This window comes from Rana temporaria, chromosome 11 (genome assembly GCF_905171775.1).
Source record: "Rana temporaria chromosome 11, aRanTem1.1, whole genome shotgun sequence".
In the NCBI taxonomy this organism is placed as follows: domain Eukaryota; kingdom Metazoa; phylum Chordata; class Amphibia; order Anura; family Ranidae; genus Rana; species Rana temporaria.
Genome location: NC_053499.1, coordinates 85,175,740 through 85,197,088, shown reverse-complemented (window position 1 = coordinate 85,197,088; position 21,349 = coordinate 85,175,740). Strand labels below are relative to the sequence as shown.

The window sequence follows — 21,349 nt, the reverse complement described above, 5'->3', positions numbered from 1 at the left end:
CCAATGGGCATATAATTTGTTATATATAATACTGTTTCTCCTAACCATTTCCTATGTATGTTATGTTTCATGCTGCCATCTAGTGACCTTTTGTGGTAATGCACATATTCTCTATATTTCTTTTGTCTGGATCTATGACACACTTCCTTTCTGTGTAATGCTCCACCCCTTCTTCCTGACTTGCTTCTTCCTGCTTAATGGAGACAGCTTATCAGGCCACATGTAACAAGGGCACATGTATTCTGCATTGTAAGCTACAGGCAGTATCATCTTTTGACCGCACAATACTTCTACCTGTTCATCTGCTGTAACCTGTCATCTGATGTATTCTGATGTTTGGATTAAAGCAACTTCTGTGAATAGAATCGGTATTGGTGAGTTCAAGATATCTGATAAGGATTGTCCTCAGTGATTATATCTGCTTATACAGGCCAGGCATAGAGGTCTCACAAGGGATAAATTGCTTCACAACAGAGTCAGAATACCTGGCAATACCCTTCAATACCCTTCAATACTCTGCAATACCCAGCAATACAGCAATACTCTACAATACTCTGCAATACCATACAATACTCTGCAATACTCTGCAATACCCTGCAATACTCTGCACTACCCAGCCATGCTCAGCCATACCCAGCCATACTCTGCCATACCCAGCCATGCTTGGCCATACCCAGCCATGTTTGGCCATACCCAGCCATGCTCAGCCATACCCAGCCATGCTCAGCCATACCCAGCCATGCTCAGCCATACCCAGCCATACTCGGCCATTCTCAGCCATACTCAGGAATGTGTAAAGTGTGAAAGTGTCTGCGCTGTAGGAAACCTAGACTGGGGAAAGGGCAAGGGAGGGGTGAGTGGGCGGAAGTCCGTGGGTCAGTGGGATAATGGATGTATAAACACAGTAAGGGTGACCCACAATGAAAAGGAAATAGGTGTGGTCTGGCCTGAAAGGTGTGGCAAGAAACACATAAAAAAAACTCTTGTCACTAATAAGTGAATATTTCAAACAAATAAACTTTTGAGGTGAATGGAGAAAATCAACATATAAAGTGAGCGGAGCTCAAATAAAAGTGATAAAATCTGATGAACAATGGTGAAAAACAATCAAAAAACAAGCAAAATGGAGATTGACTGATAGGTAGATGGGTGGTTGAGTATAGGAAATACCAAACTCCAGGAATACAGAGTACACACCAGGAGCAGTACCTGACGGACAGTGGACGAGCGCGGCGCTCGTAGCTACGGAACCGTCTTTAGACTGCCCTATGTGAGTCTTTTATCTTTAATACTTGTTTTAATAAATTTATTTTGCCTGGTTTACGCGATGTGCCCCCCCCCTCTCCTTTCATTTCTGCCCATTTGTCTCATCACGAGCGGACGGCTCCATTCGATGCTGAGAGGATACTGGCAGTAGTAGGAAGATTGGGATACGAGTCCGGCGCTCGTGGAGATAGGCACACGCCCCTTATACATCATTGTAAGTTGTGTAAGTGGACATTAACCACCCCTGACTGTGGAAATTTTGTCTCCTTGTTGTTTGCAAGAAGTCAAAGCAACAACATCTATATCGCTGTCTTTACATGTATGCACCACGATTGAAACAAGCAAATATCCATTCAATAACCAGCTGGTACAGTGATTGACTTGAGTTTATATGTGAGTAGAGAGGTAAGCCATTTGATTCACTACTGGTGAAGGGTGCACGATGTGTGGACCTACCTGATCATACACCACGACTCACTGGAGTTTGGTATTTCCTATACTCAACCACCTATCTACCTATCAGTCAATCTCCATTTTGCTTGTTTTTTGATTGTTTTTCACCATTGTTCATCAGATTTTATCACTTTTATTTGAGCTCCGCTCACTTTATATGTTGATTTTCTCCATTCACCTCAAAAGTTTATTTGTTTGAAATATTCACTTATTAGTGACAAGAGTTTTTTTATGTGTTTCTTGCCACACCTTTCAGGCCAGACCACACCTATTTCCTTTTCATTGTGGGTCACCCTTACTGTGTTTATACATCCATTATCCCACTGACCCACGGACTTCCGCCCACTCACCCCTCCCTTGCCCTTTCCCCAGTCTAGGTTTCCTACAGCGCAGACACTTTCACACTTTACACATTCAATTTTTTCTGTCTTAAGAGGACAACACCCCTGTTGTTGTCCTTCCACCCCATTGTCACCCATCTGGCCCACTCTCCCTCACCCATATCCTACACAGCGCAGGAGCCCACCCAATACATACTCAGGAATGCTTAACTTTGTATTTAAAAAAAAGCGTTTTAACCACTTCCCACCTGCCGGCTGTCATGTGACATTCTTGAATTTGTGCGAGGACATCTGAATGATGCCTGCAGCTACAGGCATCATTCAGATATCAGCTTTTTCAGCCAGTGATTCCCTACACCATAAGAATGATCATAGCAGCTGTTCCACTGCTTGATCATTCTTACGGGAGGCGAGAGGGGACGTCCCCCCCGCCGCCCTCTGGTGCTTCTACCGACTTTCCGCTACAATCAAAGCCAGGATTGTTTTTTTTTTTATTTCAGGCTTCCCAGCCTAGAGGTAGGATGTGGGGTCTTATTGACCCCATATCTCTCTGTAAAGAGGACCTGTCATGCCATGGGATGTTTACATTCCTTGTAATAGAAATAAAAGTGATCAAAAAAATATTTTTGGGGAAAAAAGTGTGTGACAGTAGGAGCTACTGTCACGGTAAAATGGACAGTTGGCTGGACACAGGGTATGCACATTTTCTGGGTGCAACTCTACAGAGCGTAGATGTGGACTGGAGAAGACTGCTTTTGCAGCTTTCTCCAGGTTTTGGTACTTTGACATGGGGCTCTGTAGTTTGGAGATTCCACAGTGTCTGGGGTGGGACGGAATCTCCAACCCTGTATCCAGATTTTGTGGATGATCAGCAGGGTGTGTGCTCAGGTGAGCACAGCCTTTATAATGCGAGTGTGGGAAGTCCTCATGGCTCTCAGTTGGAGACAGCTCCACAGTAAGAGACAGGAGGTCTCCAGAAATCAGAGAGGCTGTAGGAGACAGCCAGAACATTGGCTACTGCAAGAGGCAGAGCTGTAGACACTGAAGGGAAGCCATCTACGTTGAGGAGTCCGCTGGTCTGGGTGACCAGGACAAAGAGCAGAAGTACTGCTACAGAGAGCCAGGTGGGCTAGTATTTTCGGTTTTGTGTTTGATGGAGAAGAACCCCCTGTGTGGGAAACCTTTGTTTGGACTATTATTTTTGCCTTTTTAATAAAAATGGGCTACCATGCCCTTAAATATAGTTCCGGACTGGCGTGAATGACTTATAAATGCATATACCACGAGAGTTAACAACCCCCAACTTTACAAGTGGTGGATTCAGCGGGCACAAGACGGTGGAATCCGGGTCCTTGCTCCATAGTGAGTTCACATCAGGAACTGTTGGCTGTGTGCGGAAGTGCAGCCAGGCAAAAGGCATTGCATGTTGCAGGTCTTTGTCTGCAAGCCCAGATCCTTGTACAAGCGTGTTTGCAATCACCTCTGGCAACAGTGAGGAAGTACCTGTTGTGCCTGCAGGGGGTGCTAAGGAGTCAGCAGTGGCTGCTGCAGTTTCATCCCATGGCCACCAGGGAGAGTTGGCCAGCGAAAGTGCAACAAATGATAGACAACGCACTCAAGTGAACATAGCAACCCCTGTTACAATGATCGGTAAGACTGTTGCTGGTAAATACATGGAAAAGATTGACTATGTCAATGTGCACACTGGAGTTGAAGTGGCCCCAAATAGGAGATCCACTGTCTGTGTGGAATAGGACTTGCCTCGCTGCAGTGCCCTGTCCAGTGGGGAGGCAAGTGGTAAACTTGAATATGACAATATGATGGGTAAAACTGATAATATTGTGTTGTCTAAAGTTGATGGTCCAGTTGCTAATGGGCTAGTGCAGCTCACTAGAGATAAAAATGTTTCTATGAAGGCAGTTAAAGATGTGCTATCTCCCCTAGCAACTGAGACAAAGGTTAGATGTGTCCCTAGAAACCCCCAGGGAGCTCTGCGTTTTGGAGCCGGAAGTTGCCTGGGACAGCTATGGTGCCGCTCTAAAGGAATAAGACGGTACCTGAACATGGTGATATTGAAGTGTTAAATGCTAAAACTGATATGTTTCATAACACTCATGATGGAAGTGTGTTATTGCAGTCTGGCAATGACAGGTGTGAAGGTGTTCATGCATTTAATGAAGCGCCACCAGAGCAAGGTGGTGAGGGTGTGGTTATGCCGCCTGTGTCTGGTTTAAACAAAAGTGAAGTTTTCAATGTGTCTGTTGCTGTGCCACTCTGTCCCTCTGGTAGAGCAGAGATAACAGACTGGGACAGGTGGGCAAAAAGTCTGTTGGCTTTGGTGGAAAAGGCCTCTGTTGGTAAAAGTGGAGCAGACATGATTTCTGCAGTGCCAGATGAAGGACCTGCAGAGCAACTTGTATGCAATGGTGCATTTGCTGCAGATGATGTTGCTCACAAGATTGAAACGCCAAGTAATGGCGAACGCACAGAAGAGGTCATGTCTGTGATCCACAAAGGACCTAATGATATGGTAATGGATGATGCCGCGCCAAAGGAGCTGGTGTCTGTGGAAATGCCAGATGGCACAGCAATAAATAGAGTGATTGTAGTCAAAGGTCCAAATGTTGTGTTATGCGATGATGTTCAGCGGTCGGGACAGTTGCTGGTAGAGGATCTCATGCCAATGGAGTTTGTGTATAGTGAAGCTGCCATAGACAACCACTCCACTGGGTGCAGTTCCTCTCCAGACACTGCCCTGCCAAACATAGGTGAAATTAAATATGACAAATGCATTGATATTTCTGACCATGATGAAAATGCAGCTTATCTGCAATTTTTGATGGTTTGGTTACCATGGGTGACAACAAAAATAATGGTAGACCTGATGGTCTTGGTCAAGTTGATATGGTTGTAGCAAATCCTGAAAATTGTAGTGAGACAGGGAATGGTAGGTTTAACACAGAAGAGATAAAAGATATAGCAGAATTAGGCCCCCTACAGGTTCAGGAGGGTAATTCTGAGGAAGATTTCCTGAGCTTTGAGGAATTTCTAAGATCTGAGAAGGATCCGGGTAAACAATGGTTAACGGTAAATAGCCCAAAGCTCAGCAAGGTATCACATGACTCAAAAACCTCAGAGTGGCAAGACAGTCAGAAGGTCCTTCAGAGGGAGACTAGGACAAGGCCACAGTCATATGAAGATGTTCGTGATGAAACTGACAGAATGAAGCATGCAGTGAACATGAGGAAACAAGTGACGCTAAGTTTGGACAGTAAGGGGGTGCCTGTACATAGAGCTCAGAGAGGGACCAGTGTCACCCCAATAAAAGAGCCCCCGCTTATCACTAAACAAGTGTTTAAAAATCTGACCCCTTCCAAATTAAATAAAGGGAAAAGGGGTGGTCTATCGGAAATTGAGGGAGCCCTTGGTAACCTTAATGGTATCGGACCCTCAAAGCTCAGAAATCAGCCTTGGGTGAAAAAAGGTGCCAAGAGTAATAAACTCCCTACTGATAAGGTGGCTAGGGTAGGTCCAAGGGAAATGGAAAGACATCGCTTTTGGAAGCATGCACGCAAAAAGGCATGGGATTGTCTTTGCCGACCCCGAGTAAATGTAGCAGGGGGACGTGGAGAAAGTCACCTGATGGGACAAGGTTTGGCCCATGTGGGTCGTAGCTTGCGTGGTCATGCCAAAGTGAGGAGGTTGGACTGGTGTGTTCCGCCCTCTGGGTCGAAACAAGGGGAGGGGATATGTGACAGTAGGAGCTACTGTCACAGTAAAATGGACAGTTGGCTGGACACAGGGTATGCACATTTGCTGGGTGCAACTCTACAGAGTGTAGATGTGGACTGGAGAAGACTGCTTTTGCAGCTTTCTCCAGGTTTTGGTACTTTGACATGGAGCTCTGTAGTTTGAAGATTCCACAGTGTCTGGGGTGGGACAGAATCTCCAACCCTGTATCCAGATTTTGTGGATGATCAGCAGGGTGTGTGCTCAGGTGAGCACAGCCTTTATAATGCGAGTGTGGGAAGTCCTCATGGCTCTCAGTTGGAGACAGCTCCACAGTAAGAGACAGGAGGTCTCCAAAATCAGAGAGGCTGCAGGAGACAGACAGAACGTTGGCTACTGCAAGAGGCAGAGCTGTAGACGCTGAAGGGAAGCCATCTACGTTGAGGCGTCCGCTGGTCTGGGTGACCAGGACAAAGCGCAGAAGTACTGCTACAGAGAGCCAGGTGGGCTAGTATTTTCGGTTTCGGTTTTGTGTTTGATGGAGAAGAACCCCCTGTGTGGGAAACCTTTTGTTTGGACTATTATTTTTGCCTTTTTAATAAAAATGGGCTACCATGCACTTAAATATAGTTCCGGACTGGCGTGAATGACTTAAAAATGCATATACCACAAGAGTTAACAACCCCCAACTTTACAAGTGTCAAACTAAAATAAATAAAGTAAAATGAACAATAATTTTTTTTAAAGCACCCCTGTCCCTGTGCGCTCACATGCAGAAGCGAACGCATATGTAAGTCCCGCCCACATATGAAAATGGTGTTCAAACCACACATGTGAGGTATTGATGCGAACGTTAGTGCAAGAGCAATAATTTCGTCCCTAGACCTCTGTAACTCGAAACATGTAACTAGAGTTGAGCGGACACCTGGATGTTCGGGTTCGGGTCCGGACCCGAACTTTAAAAAAAAAGTTTGGGTTCGGGAACCCGAACCTGAACGCCGAACCCCATTGTAACACTGAAATGTTCATTTGTTTTATTCTTTCTTTGATTTACACAATTTTGTGTCACTAATTTATTACACTGTATCATTGCAGATGAATTTCTGTTTTTTGTCACTCATGTATTCCTCGTCTTCGTCCTGAAGAAGCCCCACGGTGAAACGTGCGTTGGCGACTTCTGAGGATTGTGCATACAGTGGTCATTTGTTGTAAATTATATTGCTCTATTTATTGTTTGTAAATGTATATGCTATTAAACTATTTTTTATTATACTTCCTTGGCCTGAAAGTCTGACCATCAATGTCTACCTTAGGTGTTGTTCCCCTCTAATATATTTACAGATGTGGCCCATGTGAGTGCTATCCTTGTGTTTCCACTATCCCTCCTTCCTTTTTCTTCCTCTTTTTCCTCTCTCTCTGTGTCTCTGATTTTAGATTTTCTCATCTTTTTTCTTTCCCCCCTCTTATATCCCCCCCTTCTTTTTTGATTTCGAACCCCATTGTAGTCAATGGGACACGGACTTTTAGAAATAAAAATGCACGGAGGTCCCCGCAAATTCAATAACCAGACCCTTCAGGTCTGGTATGGATATTCAGGGGAACCCCGCCGTCAATTTAAAACAAAAATGACGTGCGGTTCCCCCTAAATATCCATAACCAGATCCGTTATCCGAGCACGTTGACCTGGCCGGCCGCAGAAAAGAGGGGGGGACAGAGTGTGCCCCCCCCTCCTGAACCGCACCAGGCCACATGCCCTCAACATGGGGAGGATGTCCCCATGTTGATGGGGACAAGGGTCTCATCCCCACAACCCTTGCCCGGTGGTTGTGGGGGTATGCGGGCGGGAGGCTTATCAGAATCTGGAAGACCCCTTTAACAAAGAGGACCCCCAGATCCTGACCCCCCCCTGTGTGAAATGGTAATGGGGTACACTGTACCCCTACCATTTCACGAAGGAAGTGTAAAGTATTGTAAAAAAACACACTGACACCATAGAATAAAGTCCTTAATAAAAAAAATAAAAAAAAAACTCCAGCGGTGAGAAATCCACTCGATCCCGGCTTCCTGCGTTGTCCTGATCCTGCGACGGCTGCGGGTGATCTCCAGCGATGAGAAGATCCTGCGTCGGGTGATCTCCGCTCCAGCGATGAGAAGATCCATCCATCCGGCGCAGCAGCATCCCCGACCTCCTCTCAGCGCTGGACACAGCCCAGCGAATGATGCACTGCAGCTGTGACATTTCTTTTATAGAGGAGGCAGGGCCACCCGTCACGTGACCCCGCCCCCTCTGACGTACCCTCTGCTACATCACTGGGGAAGCCCAGGAAGAGGGAAGCCGGGCTTACCCAGTGACGTAGCAGAGGGTACGTCAGAGGGGGCGGGGTCACGTGACGGGTGGCTCTGCCTCCTCTATATAAGTAATGTCACAGCTGCAGCGCGTCATTCGCTGGGCTGTGTCCAGCGCTGAGAGGAGGTCGGGGATGGTGCTGCGCCGGATGGATGGATCTTCTCATCGCTGGAGCGGAGATCACCCGACGCAGGATCTTCTCATCGCTGGAGATCACCCGCAGCCGTCGCAGGATCAGGACAACGCAGGAAGCCGGGAACTAGTGGATTTCTCACCGCTGGAGTTTTTTTTTTTAATAAAGGACTTTATTCAATGGTGTCAGTGTGTTTTTTTACAATACTTTACACTTCCTTCGTGAAATGGTAGGGGTACAGTGTACCCCATTACCATTTCACACAGGGAGGGGTCAGGATCTGGGGGTCCCCTTTGTTAAAGTGGTCTTCCAGATTCTGATAAACCTCCTGCCCGCATTCCCCCACAACCACCGGGCAAGGGTTGTGGGGATGAGACCCTTGTCCTCATTAACATGGGGACATCCTCCCCATGTTGAGGGTATGTGGCCTGGTGCGGTTCAGGAGAGGGGGGGGCGCACTCTGTCCCCCCCTCTTTTCTGCGGCCGGCCAGGTCAACGTGCTCGGATAACGGGTCTGGTTATGGATATTTAGGGGGAACCCCACGTCATTTTTGTTTTAAACTGACGGCCGGGTTCTGGTTATTGAATTTGTGGGGACCTCCGCACATTTTTTTTCCCCGAACTCCGATCCCGGACCCAAACTTTTTTCAATTATTCGGGTCCGGGTTCGGGAAAAAAAACCAAAGTCCGTACCGAACCCGGGTCATGGGTTCGCTCAACCCTACTAGTGTTGCTCACGAATATTCGTATTGCGAATATTCGGCTCGAATATGGCATATTCGAGTATTCGCGATATATTTCGAATTTCGCAATGAATATTCGCAATTCCGAATATTCGCATTTTTTCAATTTTATTTTTAAAACAGATCACATCCTATCGACGTCTAAAAGCATTGCTGGTATGATTAGAGACCCTGGGCCGAGTAGCTAAGCTGAGGCGATCCTTTTATGTTGCCGAATATAAAAAAAATAAAATTGCGAATTTTCGCTAATGCGAATGCGAAAATGATTGCGAATTTTCGATAACTGTGGTAGGAGAACTCTGATTGTCTCTGATGCAAAAGGGGGGGGGGCTTTGTGTATGTTTCTGTTATGAATATTTGTATGTTTGATATTATTTTTTTTTGTAAGAAGGAAAAAATTGCGCATACCTTAAAAAAAGGGGAGAATACAGCAGCAACTCAAAAATGTTATACAACATAAATTAATACAAGACAGAAAATGGAGTCGCTCTACAAGAATAAAAAATATGTCTAGTGACAAGACATGTGGGCAAATTATAAAATAAGCAAGCGCAAATAACTTGTGAAATACACAGTGAAACAAATATATAAAGAAATATAGTCCCAATAATAGAAAAATAATCTTTCATAAAAATGTCTTTGATATGTGAAGTGAAAAAAAGTCCAAAGCACGCAGCATGAACGTGTTCAATCTTCAAGGTGTTTGATTGATAAACGGCTGTGACAGATGGATAGAGTAAAGAATCACCACCAATGCAAAACACTTTTTATTTTCTATTGTAAAATATCAAGAATATTCTGAGCCAATCAGAGTGCTCCTTCCGCATTTGCCGAATATTCGCAATTATTTTGTATTGTAAAATATCAAGAATATTCTGAGCCAATCAGAGTGCTCCTTCCGCATTTGCCGAATATTCGCAATTATTTTGTATTGTAAAATATCAAGAATATTCTGAGCCAATCAGAGTGCTCCTTCCGCATTTGCCGAATATTCGCAATTATTTTGTATTGTAAAATATCACGAATATTCTGAGCCAATCAGAGTGCTCCTACCGCAGTTATCGAAAATTCACAATTATTTTCGCATTCGCAATAGCGAAAATTCGCAATCATTTCATTTCGATAAAATATCACGAATATTCGAATTTAGCGAATATATCTTGAATATTCAACTATATATTCGAGATATATCGCGAAATCGAATATGGCGTATTCTGCTCAACACTAAACCCTACATGTAACCAGTAAAAAAATGTAAGCGTCGCCTATGGGGATTTTTAAGTAGCGAAGTTTGGTGCCATTCCACGAGCGTATGCAATTTTGAAGGGTGACATGTTGGGTATCTATTTACTGCGCGTAACTTCATCTTTCACATTATGCAAAAACATTGGGCTAACTTTACCGTTTTTTAAAGCACAAAACAGTTTTTTTTATAAATTTAGGCCAAAAATTTTGAAGAAAAATTACTAATTTTGCTAAATTTTATAACAGAAACGAAGAAAAGTTCAGATTTTTACAGAATTTTAAGTCTTTATTTCTTTTATAGCGCAAAAAAAAGAAAAAACAGTGATTAAATACCACCAAAAGAAAGCTCTATTTGTGTGAAAAAAGGACAAAAATTTAATATGGGTACAATGTTGTATGACTGAGTAATTGTCATTCAAAATGTGAGAGCGCTGAAAATTGGTCTAGTTAGGAAGTGGGTTTAAGTACCCAGTGGTCAAGTGGTTAATTACACATACAGTAAATCAAATAACCAGAACAACTGCAGCAATACCAAAAAAGAACACTCCACATATGATTGTCTTTTGTAAATTAAAAACCTTACATGTAATTTTAACAACACAGATGCAAATAATCAGCATAGACATCTGGTGGACAGAACGAACATCACTGCTATTTATTGGTAAAAAAACAGAATTAGAAATATTGCACTCACAAGTCAAGTGCCGTTGAGGCTGGCACTAAGCCTTTCCAGCGGTCTGTATGGGGTTTGATGAAACAGCGTGTGTGCCCCTATATTCGCGCGTGTTCCAAGCCTCGTTACCGCTCGTGAACCAGCAGGAAGTGACGTTGCGATTTCCCAGCAGCCTCTACGCGTTTCACAATCGACGTTGCATCATCAGGAAGCTTCCTGATGATGCAACCTTGATTGCAAAACGCGTAGAGTCTGCTGGGAAATCACGGCGTGACAACATCACTTCCTGCCGAACGTGTCAGTATATGTGTGTTTATTTATATTTTTGTGTGAATGAATAGGAGTACTCTATGCACCCCTTACTCATTCATATAGGGGAAGGGGCAGTATCATTCTTGAAGAGGGTTTCAAGTCCCCTGCCTGCAGACCCCCCCCCCCCTACAGACACACACAACCACCAGGCCAGGACTGTAGGGACTTTGCTGGGGGGTTCCTGAAACACAAGGTGGTACTCCAATGTTGAGGGGATAGCATGTTCATCTCCTACTTCTTTCTTAGTTTGTAAGGCTGCATGCTCAGATAAATGTCTGGTATAATTTATTTATTTTTTACTCTATCCTCATCTCTTTTTTTTACATTCATTACCTGACTGGCAGCCAAATAGTCCTGACAATGATTTGTTGTTAGGTAGCTGGCAGCCACTTGTGTTCTAACAACCAGCCTGAGCAGACAGCTATCACATTTAACATGCATGCAGTAAACCTGCTGCTAAATGTTTCACTTCCTGCTGCAGCTGGATGTTTGGCTCAGCCAAATAAACATTTAGGGGCAGATCCACATACAATTAGATGGGCGCAGCGTATGTGAGATACGCTACGCCGCTGTAACTTACTTTTGGCAGCTTTGAATCCACAAAGAATTTGCGCCGTTAGTTACGGCGGCGTAGTGTATCTCTCGTGGCGTAACGGCGCCTAATTCAAATCGGCGAGTAGGGGGGCGTGTTTCATTTAAATGAAGCGCGTCCCCGCACCAAACGAACTGCGCATGCGCTGTCCCTAAATTTCCCGCCGTGCATTGAGCGAAATGACGTCACAAGACGTCATTGTTTTGACTTGGATGTAAATTACGTCCATCCCGCGATTCACGGACGACTTACGCAAATGAAAAAAAAATTAAAATTAAACGCGGGAACAACGGCCAAACTTAACATAGCAGGTTTAACTATACGCCACGAAACAGCAGCTTTAACTATACGCCGGAAAAAGCTGACCGGAGACGACGTAAAAGAATGCGACGGCCGCTCGTACTGTCGTGGATCGTCGGAAATAGCTAATTTGCATACTCGACGTGGAAAACGACGTGAACGCCACCCAGCGGACGCCGAAAAATTGCATCTTAGATCCGAAGGCGTACGAAGCCGTACGCCTGTCGGATCTAACCCAGATGCCGTCGTATCTTGTTTTGAGGATTCAAAACAAAGATACGATGCGGGAAATTTGAAAGTACGCCGGCGTATCAGTAGATACGCCGGCGTACTCGTTTTGTGGATCTGCCCCTTAGTTTGGCTGCTCTCCGAACCTTTGAACAAGCAAAACTCATTCCAAGTTCAGACCTCTGTTCTTTATTTTTCATCATACATTTTTAGGAATTGCTTTTCCACTGTTATTCAACTGTTATTTGTCACTCTTGTTTTTCAGGCTACAGCTATTTCTTCAAAGATCAATACTATCATGAAATGGAAGATAGAATACTAAAGATTGTTAAAGTTGGCAATATTAAAAATGATTGGCTGTCATGCTGAAGAGTATATGTTTTGTTTTATGTATTCTATTCTAAATGTGTATTTTTTGTTGTTGCTGGTTAAGGAAATGATGTGAAGGGCCAGTCTGGCACTGGTATAATGGCAGTGCATGTAATTGCACCTCATTTTTGTGTTAGAAATATTTAATGTATTGTGTGCATGGGGGATGTTTTAATACAGTTATGTGAAATATTATTTGGGCTAGGTTTACAATGTTCCATTGAATACATATTTAACTTTTGTTTTGGAATGAAACAGCATTTTTGAAATGTGCTGTTTTCAATGTGCCATTTACATGATAGTAAATAGTCATGATAGAATACATGCAGATAGGAATATTCTGCTAATATACAGTTTATTTTATTGATCTGTACTGTCTATTGTCACAATGTATGTATTCTAAACATAAACAAGAAGAATATGCTTTACATGTTGGAAGAAAATGTAACCACAGTTATAAGGCTCTGATATTTAAATATGCGGAACAATTGTGGGACTGAAGCAGTATTTGTAAATTGTCCTATTTGTTTTTTTGATTGGTTGAATAAACATTATGATTGCAAATGTGTTTAGATATACAGCTCAGATACAGTGCTACTAAAAAGATTTTGCGTATAAGAATAAACAGTTTCTTTTATTTATTTTTTCCTGACTTTTTTTTTGATTTTTCAAGTAGACCACATACGTCTTGCATAGTGAGACAAAACCACTAACCAAGGAACCTTCTTTTTGTTCCTAAAAATAAACTGCTGCAATGACTATCATCAAGAGAGCTCCTATAATGTTAGTATTTGGCAGAAATATACTAGTGTTCTTGGCTGAAAGGGAAGGGAAGAAGTTACTATATTAAACACCCAGTCATAAAGGGTTGGGAAACATACAATCTACACTGGTCCTACTTGTTCTCTATTAGACCCCTTTCACACTGGAGACGTTTTTCAGGCACTTTAGCGCTAACAATATCAACTGTAAAGTGCCTGAAAAAAGTAATTTTATCGCTGACGCCCAGACGCTTTTAGTGTGAAAGCACTCTTACCAGCTTATTTGAACACCTCTAGACACTTATACTGTAGGTACATCATAATCCATACCTCCCAACTTTTGAACAGAAGTGTGAACATCCATCCAGCACAGCCAGGGATTTGTGGGCAAGCCAGCGGGCATACCACTGCAATTAGAAATGCGGGGAAAAAATGTAGCGCTGTGATACCATAGAGACAATGATTCCTCTTGGTAGGTGCTAAATCAATAGACACTGTACTGAAACAGTGATGAATACCATAAACAAACAAATAATGGTAAAGTAAGTGTACAAGCTAGTGCTATAAAGAACACAAACACAAAAAATATATTGAGTTGAAGTCCCTCTAGGACGAAACGCGTAGGACTTGGTTTTTACCATTTCCCCTATTGCCCCCTTTTATACTTTGTGATCACTTTTTATGTATATCTTGGTTTTATTCAAATAAAACCTATATTTTTTGACCTGCACCATTGGGGTTGACCTGCACCTACTTCCATTTAGAAGGTGTTATTCTGACTCTGAGGATCCAAGTGGTTATTTTACCATCTATTCATCTCTCCAATTTTTTGATGGACTTTCTAATATATTTTTTGTGTTTGTGTTCTTTATAGCACTAGCTTGTACACTTACTTTACCATTATTTGTTTGTTTATGGTATTCATCACTGTTTCAGTACAGTATTGATTTAGCACCTACCAAGAGGAATCATTGTCTCTATGGTATCACAGCGCTACATTTTTTTCCCCACATCACTGTTCAATATTTGTCTTATTGTAGTGTAGCTGCTTAAGTTTTAATTTTATTCGGTTAGCGCAATATTCACCCCCTTTTTCTTACACTGCAATTAGAAATGGCCTGCCGGTTCACCCGGCGGTCGTCTCTGGGCGAACTTTGCGCGTTCGCGGTCCGCCAAACCGGCAGACATCTGCCGATGTTCGCGGCGGTCCGCAATGTTACATGGATAAGAACTTTGACCTATGACACATCCATCAGGTGGTGCAGGACAGACAATTAAGACATTTCAGCACATGGACATACCCCCTACTTTATAAATAGACCTGATCTGGCGACCATCTTACATTCTGCTTTTTGTCAGTGTAGAGAGAGGGTGCTGTTTGGATCAGGGACAGGCTGTATTCTATCAAATAGCTATCTAAAAGATCCACAAAGGTCCTTTTAAGGACTGGTATAGGTGTGCAACCTGCTGTGCAATATATAGGTGTCTAATACATTCATTCATATACTTTTTGTCAGTGTAAGGAGAGTTAGCGTTTCCAGCAGGGACAGACTTTAGCAACACAAATCGCTACCTAATAGGTCCACAAAAGTCCTTTCAAGCACTGGTATAGGTGTGCTACTTGCTCTGCAGTACATGATAGTGGGGCTGATTTACTAAAAGCAATGTGCTGCGCCGGTTCACGCCCGATGAATACTTAATTAGGCGCATGAACCAGCGTAGCAGCGGGCGCAATGCAATTAATATGTAAAGCCACCACCGAACTCCTTTAGAAGTCTATGGGAAAAATCAAAAGTGTTAATTTTAAAGGTTAATATGCTAATTTTTGTCCTAAAAGTGTTTGGGGACCTGAGTCCTGCCCCAGGGGACATATATCAATGTTTTTTTTTTTTTTTTAAAACTGACGTTTTTTCGGGAGCAGTGAATTTAATAATGCTTAAAGTGCAACAATAAAAGTGAAATATTCCTTTAAATTTCGTACCTAGGGGGGGTGTAAAGTAAGCATGTGAAATAGCGCATGTTTCACGTACTTAGAACTGTCCCTGCACAAAATGACATTCTGAAGGAAAAAAAGTCATTTAAAAAATCACTCACGGCTATAATGAATTGTCTGTTGTGGGGGTCTGCAGGCAGGGGGCTTATCGGAATCTGGAAGACTCCTTTAACGAAGGGGACACCCAGATCCCAGCCCCCCCCCCCCTGTGTGAAATGGTAATGGAGTACATTGTACCTCTACCATTTCACCCCAAAAAAGTATCAAAAATGTAAAAAAAGACAATAGCCGGTTTTTGACAATTCCTTTATTAATGTCTTCTTTCCCCGCTTCTTCTTCTTCTTCTTTCATCTTCTTCTTTCCTGCATTCATTCGGGTTTCTTCCTCCATCTTCTTCTTCCTCTGCTTCTTTCTTGGGTCTTCTTGTCCGCATCTTGCACCAGCTTCTTCCTCCATCTTCTCCTTCCTTCGGTCTTCTCATCCGCATCTTGCACGGCTTCTTCTTCCCCAGACGATCCGCTTCCAATTGAAGTTCCCGCTGTGTGACTCTCCTGTGACCCCGCCCCCCTCTGACGCACATGTACCACACGGGACTTTCTTATTTCTTATGGCTTTCCCCGTGGCGTCAGAGGGGGCGGGGCGCAGGAGCGTCACACAGCGGGAACTTCAATTGGAAGCCGATCGTCCGGGGAAGAAGAAGCCGTGCAAGATGCAGACAAGAAGACCGAAGGAAGGAGAAGATGGAGAAAGAAACCGGTGCAAGATGCGCATGAGAAGACCCAAGAAAGAAGCAGAGGAAAAAGAAGAAGATGGAGGAAGAAACCTGAATGAATGCAGAAAAGATGAAGATGGAAGAAGAAGAAGCGCGGAAAGGAAAAAGACATTAATAAAGGCATTGTCAAAAACCGGCCATTGTCTTTTTTTTTACATTTTTGACACTTCTTTTTGGTGAAATGGTAGAGGTACAATGTACACCATTACCATTTCACACAGGGGGTGGGATCTGGGAGTCCCGCAGACCCCCACAACCACCGGCCAGGGTTGTGGGGATGAGGCCCTTTGTCCCCATCAACATGGGGACAAGGTGCTTTGGGGAGGACCCCAAAGCACCCTCCCCATGTTGAGGGCATGTGGCCTGGTACGGTTCAGGAGAGGGGGGGCGCTCTCTCATCCCCCCCTCTTTTCTGCGGCCGGCCAGGTTGCGTGCTCGGATAAGGGGTCTGGTGTGGATTTTTGGGGGAACTCCACGCCATTTTTTTTTTTATAAATTTGGGATGGAGTTTCCCTTAAAATCCATACAAGACCTTAAGGGCCTCGTATGGATATTTGGGGGGAACCCCACGTCATTTTTTATTTCATTGATGGCGGGGTTCCCCTTAATATCCATACCAGACCTGAAGGGCCTGGTAATTAAATTTGGGGGGACCCCCACTTTTTTTTGTTTTATGAGCAATGACTGTATTCTTTATAGCCATGAGTACTTTTTAATTACTCTTTTTTCCCTTCAGAAATGACATCTTGTACAGGGACAGTTCTAAGCACAGGAAACATGCGCTACTTCACAGGCATGCTATACCCCCCCCCCCCCCCCACTATGAAATGTAAAGGAATATTTCATTTTTATTGTTTCACTATAACCACTTCCATACCGCGCCTATTCTGGCACTTCTCTCCTTCATGTAAAAATTATATTTTGTTCGTGGAAAATTACTCAGGACCCCCAAACATTCTATATTTTTTTTAGCAGACACCCTAGGGAATAAAGTGGCGGTCATTACATTTTTTTATTTCCAACGGTATTTGCGCAATAATTTTTCAAACGCCTTTTTTTTGCCAAAAAACGGTATCATGAATGAAGAAATAACAAAGCAGTAAAGTTAGTTCAATATTTAGGGATAATGTGAAAGACGATGTTACACCGAGTAAATAGATACCTAACTTGTCACGCTTTAATATTGCACACACTCATGGAATGGCGCCAAACTTCGGGACTAAAAATCTCCATAGGCGACGCTTGAATTTTTTTTACAGGTTACCAGTTTAGAGATACAGAGGAGGTCTAGTGCTAAAAATATTGCTCTCGCTCTAATGCACGTGTCAATAACTCACAGGTGTGGTTTGAACGTTTACATATGTGGGCGGGACTTACATAGGCGTTTGCTTCTGAGTGCGAGCTAGTAGGGACAGGGGCGTTTTTTTTTTTTTTACGGATTTTTTTTTTCGTTTTTTCTTTTTTTTTATCACTTTTATCCCTATTACAAGAAATGTAAACATCCCTTGTAATAGGACTAATGTGTGACAGGTCCTCTTTATGGAGAGAGACGGGTACAATAAGACTTCACATCTGTCCTCCAGGCTGGAAAGCATGAGATCGGGAAAAAAAAAACATTGATCTCATGCTTTCAGCCACAAGCATGTTTGTTCAGCACAGTGGTGTAGTGGATAGCACTTTCACCTAGCAGCAAAAAGGGTCGCTGGTTCGAATCCCGCCAGTGACACCATCTTCCTGGAGTTTGCATGTTCTCCCTGTGCCTGCGTGGGTTTCCTCCCACAATCTAAAAACATGCTGTAAATCGGATCCTGTCTAAGCCCTAATATGCAGTAGTATATTTAGGTTTTGTGCTGCCCTAGGCCTGACTAAACTTCTGCACCTCCTAATAGAAAAATGACCCACCCCTTCCTGTCAAGGCCACACCCTGTTTTTTATGACCCGTCCAGAAATTTTCAGGGGGTAGTCGGGACACACACTAGTTCTGGGGGGAGGGGGGGGCACTGGATTCCCTTAATTTGCATAGATTTTCTCTCACTTCCTGTGTGGCTATGGGTCAGGAAGTGAAGGCAAATCTCCGCAATTGGACAGGGATGGTACAAAATAAACTGACAGGCGCTATAACCCTCCCTCCCTCACTCACTCTATCCAAAATGAAAAAAAAAAAAAAAAACATGTTGATTATAGTTCTACTTTAAGCACACATTTCTGATAATTTTATTGAGAGGACTAAGAAAATATAACCATGTCAATAGGCCAGGATACAGCGTTGCTATTATGTATGAATGTGTGTTAGGGACCCCCAAAAACACCACCCAATGTTAAATAAACAATTTTCTTAATTTGCAAAAAAAGTATCATCTGCTCATTTTTTGGGGATGTCTGCACCCCTGATAGGGTGAAGACACCTCACAAATTTTGTCACTTTCTACTTCAAATTTATTCACTTCCTGTCACATAGCCAAACAGGAAGTGAGGGTAAAACCTTACTAATATCTTTTCTTGGGGACACACAGATCAATCTAAATAGTTTCCCATTATGTAAATTGCACTCTAGCATTTTGCTGTGTACACCCCAAATTATTAGGGATCGTGGACTTTGGGGTCTATTTACTAAAGGCAAATCCAAAATCTAAATCCACTTTGCACTACAAGTGGACAAGCAAGGAAGAAAAGAACAAAAAAAAAAAAATACTTTGCTTCTACATGATTAGATGTTAAAATCATCAGTGCTTCTCCTCAGATTTTCAGCGACTACGCTTGTACTGCAGAGTGGCTTTGCCTTTACTAAACCCAAAACTAACTAATCATGTGGGGTGTACACAGCAGTGCTGGAGTGCAATTTGCTTAATGGGGACACTAGTTAGATTGACCTGTGTGTCCCCAAGAAAAGACATTGGTAAGGTTTTAACCTCACTTCCTGTTCAGCTGTGTGACAGGAAGTGAAGCTAATTTTAAGAAAAGGGACACAAAGCCCAACCCAAAAAACACAAGCAGGGGTTCTAACACTCACTTGGCTTCCTTCAAACACCCACAATTTGTTGTGGAAAATTCTATAAATGTATGTTGCCAGATGTCCCCCCAGTGTGGGTTTTGCTGTAATGTGCTCAGGTGAGCGAATTCACGCATACAGACGTTGGTGGAAGGCCTTTGGCGCAAACACCTTTTCATGGAAACAGCAGATTTGCACGCTCCTTTTAGGGATGTCCATTTATGCCTCAGCAAGGGACTGGCCACTTCTTGTCAACTGCATTAAATGACTCCGAGTGGACAGATCTGCGTACATGGAAACTGTAGGATAACTATATGAAAATGATGGTTATCTGATCCATGATTAAAGTATGGTTTGCAACAATGGCGATGGTGGTTTGCACACGGCTCTGTGTGCAGTGGCCATGCTATCTGATTCCTTTGTGTCTCACAGAGCATGGTCACTGCCCCCCAGCCGTTTGTATACATCACTACTAAGCATTTGTTTGAATCACATGTCTGTGATTGGTTCTTTTGAAAGTATACAACATGTCTGATTGGCTGTTTTGTGAAGCCACACCTTTTGTTACTGATGTTGACGCTATATAATAAAGAGACAAGCTGCTGGAAGTCAATGATGACTAGGAGCTAGATGATTTGAGAACAAGCTGATGGGTGATGGTGTCTCTTTGTATGAATGGCAGGGAATGAATGGTAAGTGAATTTATTTAGCTTAAATATGGATTATTTCATTAAGATGGATTCTGTGTTTAATAGCACAGGGCAAAATGGCGGTATGCGCTGCGTACAGCCCAGTTTTGCCACAACAGAATTAGAATAGGATTGCCTTGCGCTAGATTTAAACACAGTGTTGTAAATCAGCACTTCAAGCCTGTCCGCCAATATCCCAAAACACCCCCCCCCCCCCACAACAGGCCATGTTTGCAGGTTTTCCTTCATCTTGCACATGTGCTTTAAAAGACAGTCTGGACAGCAATTTTTGATAAGATAAATCCACAAAACATGTCCTGCCGGGGGTACTTGAGAACCACTGCAGTAAAAAGGAAAAAATACTTACCGCTCTGTATTTTTCCTTTCCTGGTGATTATACATGGCAGCAAACAATCCATGCATGAAGGCACCAGGAAAGGAGCTTCAAGACAAAAATCACACCTGTTTTGTTAGGCCATTCAGCCTATTTCAGCTGCAGCTGTCAAAATCTGTAGCATGAAAAAGTAACAAAAAAACAAACTTCAAAATTTTAAAGTAATTTCATTGGTCAACAAAACAAGGAAAGCAAAAACAAACAAATCAAGCAAAAATAAATAAAAATTAAAAAATAAAAATAAACGTGTTTATTTGAGACAGAATAGAATATGGTTTATGCTTTGGAAATATAACAGGATAAATAGACCCAGACATCTATTAAGGATTGAAACATTAATTAGTCACAACATCTTGAGAAATTTTTAGCAAAATAATGCAGCACAGACAAATACATCAAAGTGAACACCCTAAAAACATACATTGACAACCTCACAAATATTTCAGGCGAAGATAGCCCCCACCCAAAATAAGTAAACCAGTCAAAAAACATATCTGTTTTGCAAAGACATTCGATAAGGACACACAAATATAATCTTGCCGGCCCCACACACACACAATCTGGCCTCTTTTCAAGGCAGGTAACACTTGCAAGCTTTGAAAACACATGCATAGCCCATGAATAGGGATTAGCCGAACACCCCTCCATTTGGTTCGCACCAGAACCTTCGAATGGACCAAACGTTCGCGCGAACATTTAGAACCCCATTGACGTCAATGGAACTCGAACGTTCAAATTCAAAAGTGCTAATTTTAAAGCCTAATATGCAAGTTATTGTCGGAAAACGGGTTTGAGAACCCGGGTCTTGCCCCAGGGAACATGTATTAATGGAAAAAAAAGTTTTAAAAACGGTTGTTTTTTCTGGAGCAGCGATTTTAATGATGCTTAACCACTTAACCCCCGGATCATATTGCTGCCCAAAGACCAGAGCACTTTTTGCGATTCGGGACTGCGTCGCTTTAACTGACAATTGCGCGGTCGTGCGACGTGGCTCCCAAACAAAATAGGCGTCCTTTTTTT

General features: G+C 43.0%; 1 protein-coding gene across 1 annotated transcript in view; it reads left to right on the top strand.

Annotated features, from left to right (window-relative positions):
• The window catches only part of MMP2 (matrix metallopeptidase 2), an 876,267-nt gene extending 862,895 nt beyond the window's left edge, over positions 1–13,372 (top strand). Inside the window, exon 13 of the mRNA XM_040328746.1 lies at positions 12,628–13,372. Within this exon, the coding sequence (XP_040184680.1) occupies positions 12,628–12,731 (104 nt within the window). The 3' untranslated portion in view covers positions 12,732–13,372. The remainder of the gene's footprint in view (positions 1–12,627) is intronic.
• Positions 13,373–21,349: the final 7,977 nt, after the last annotated feature.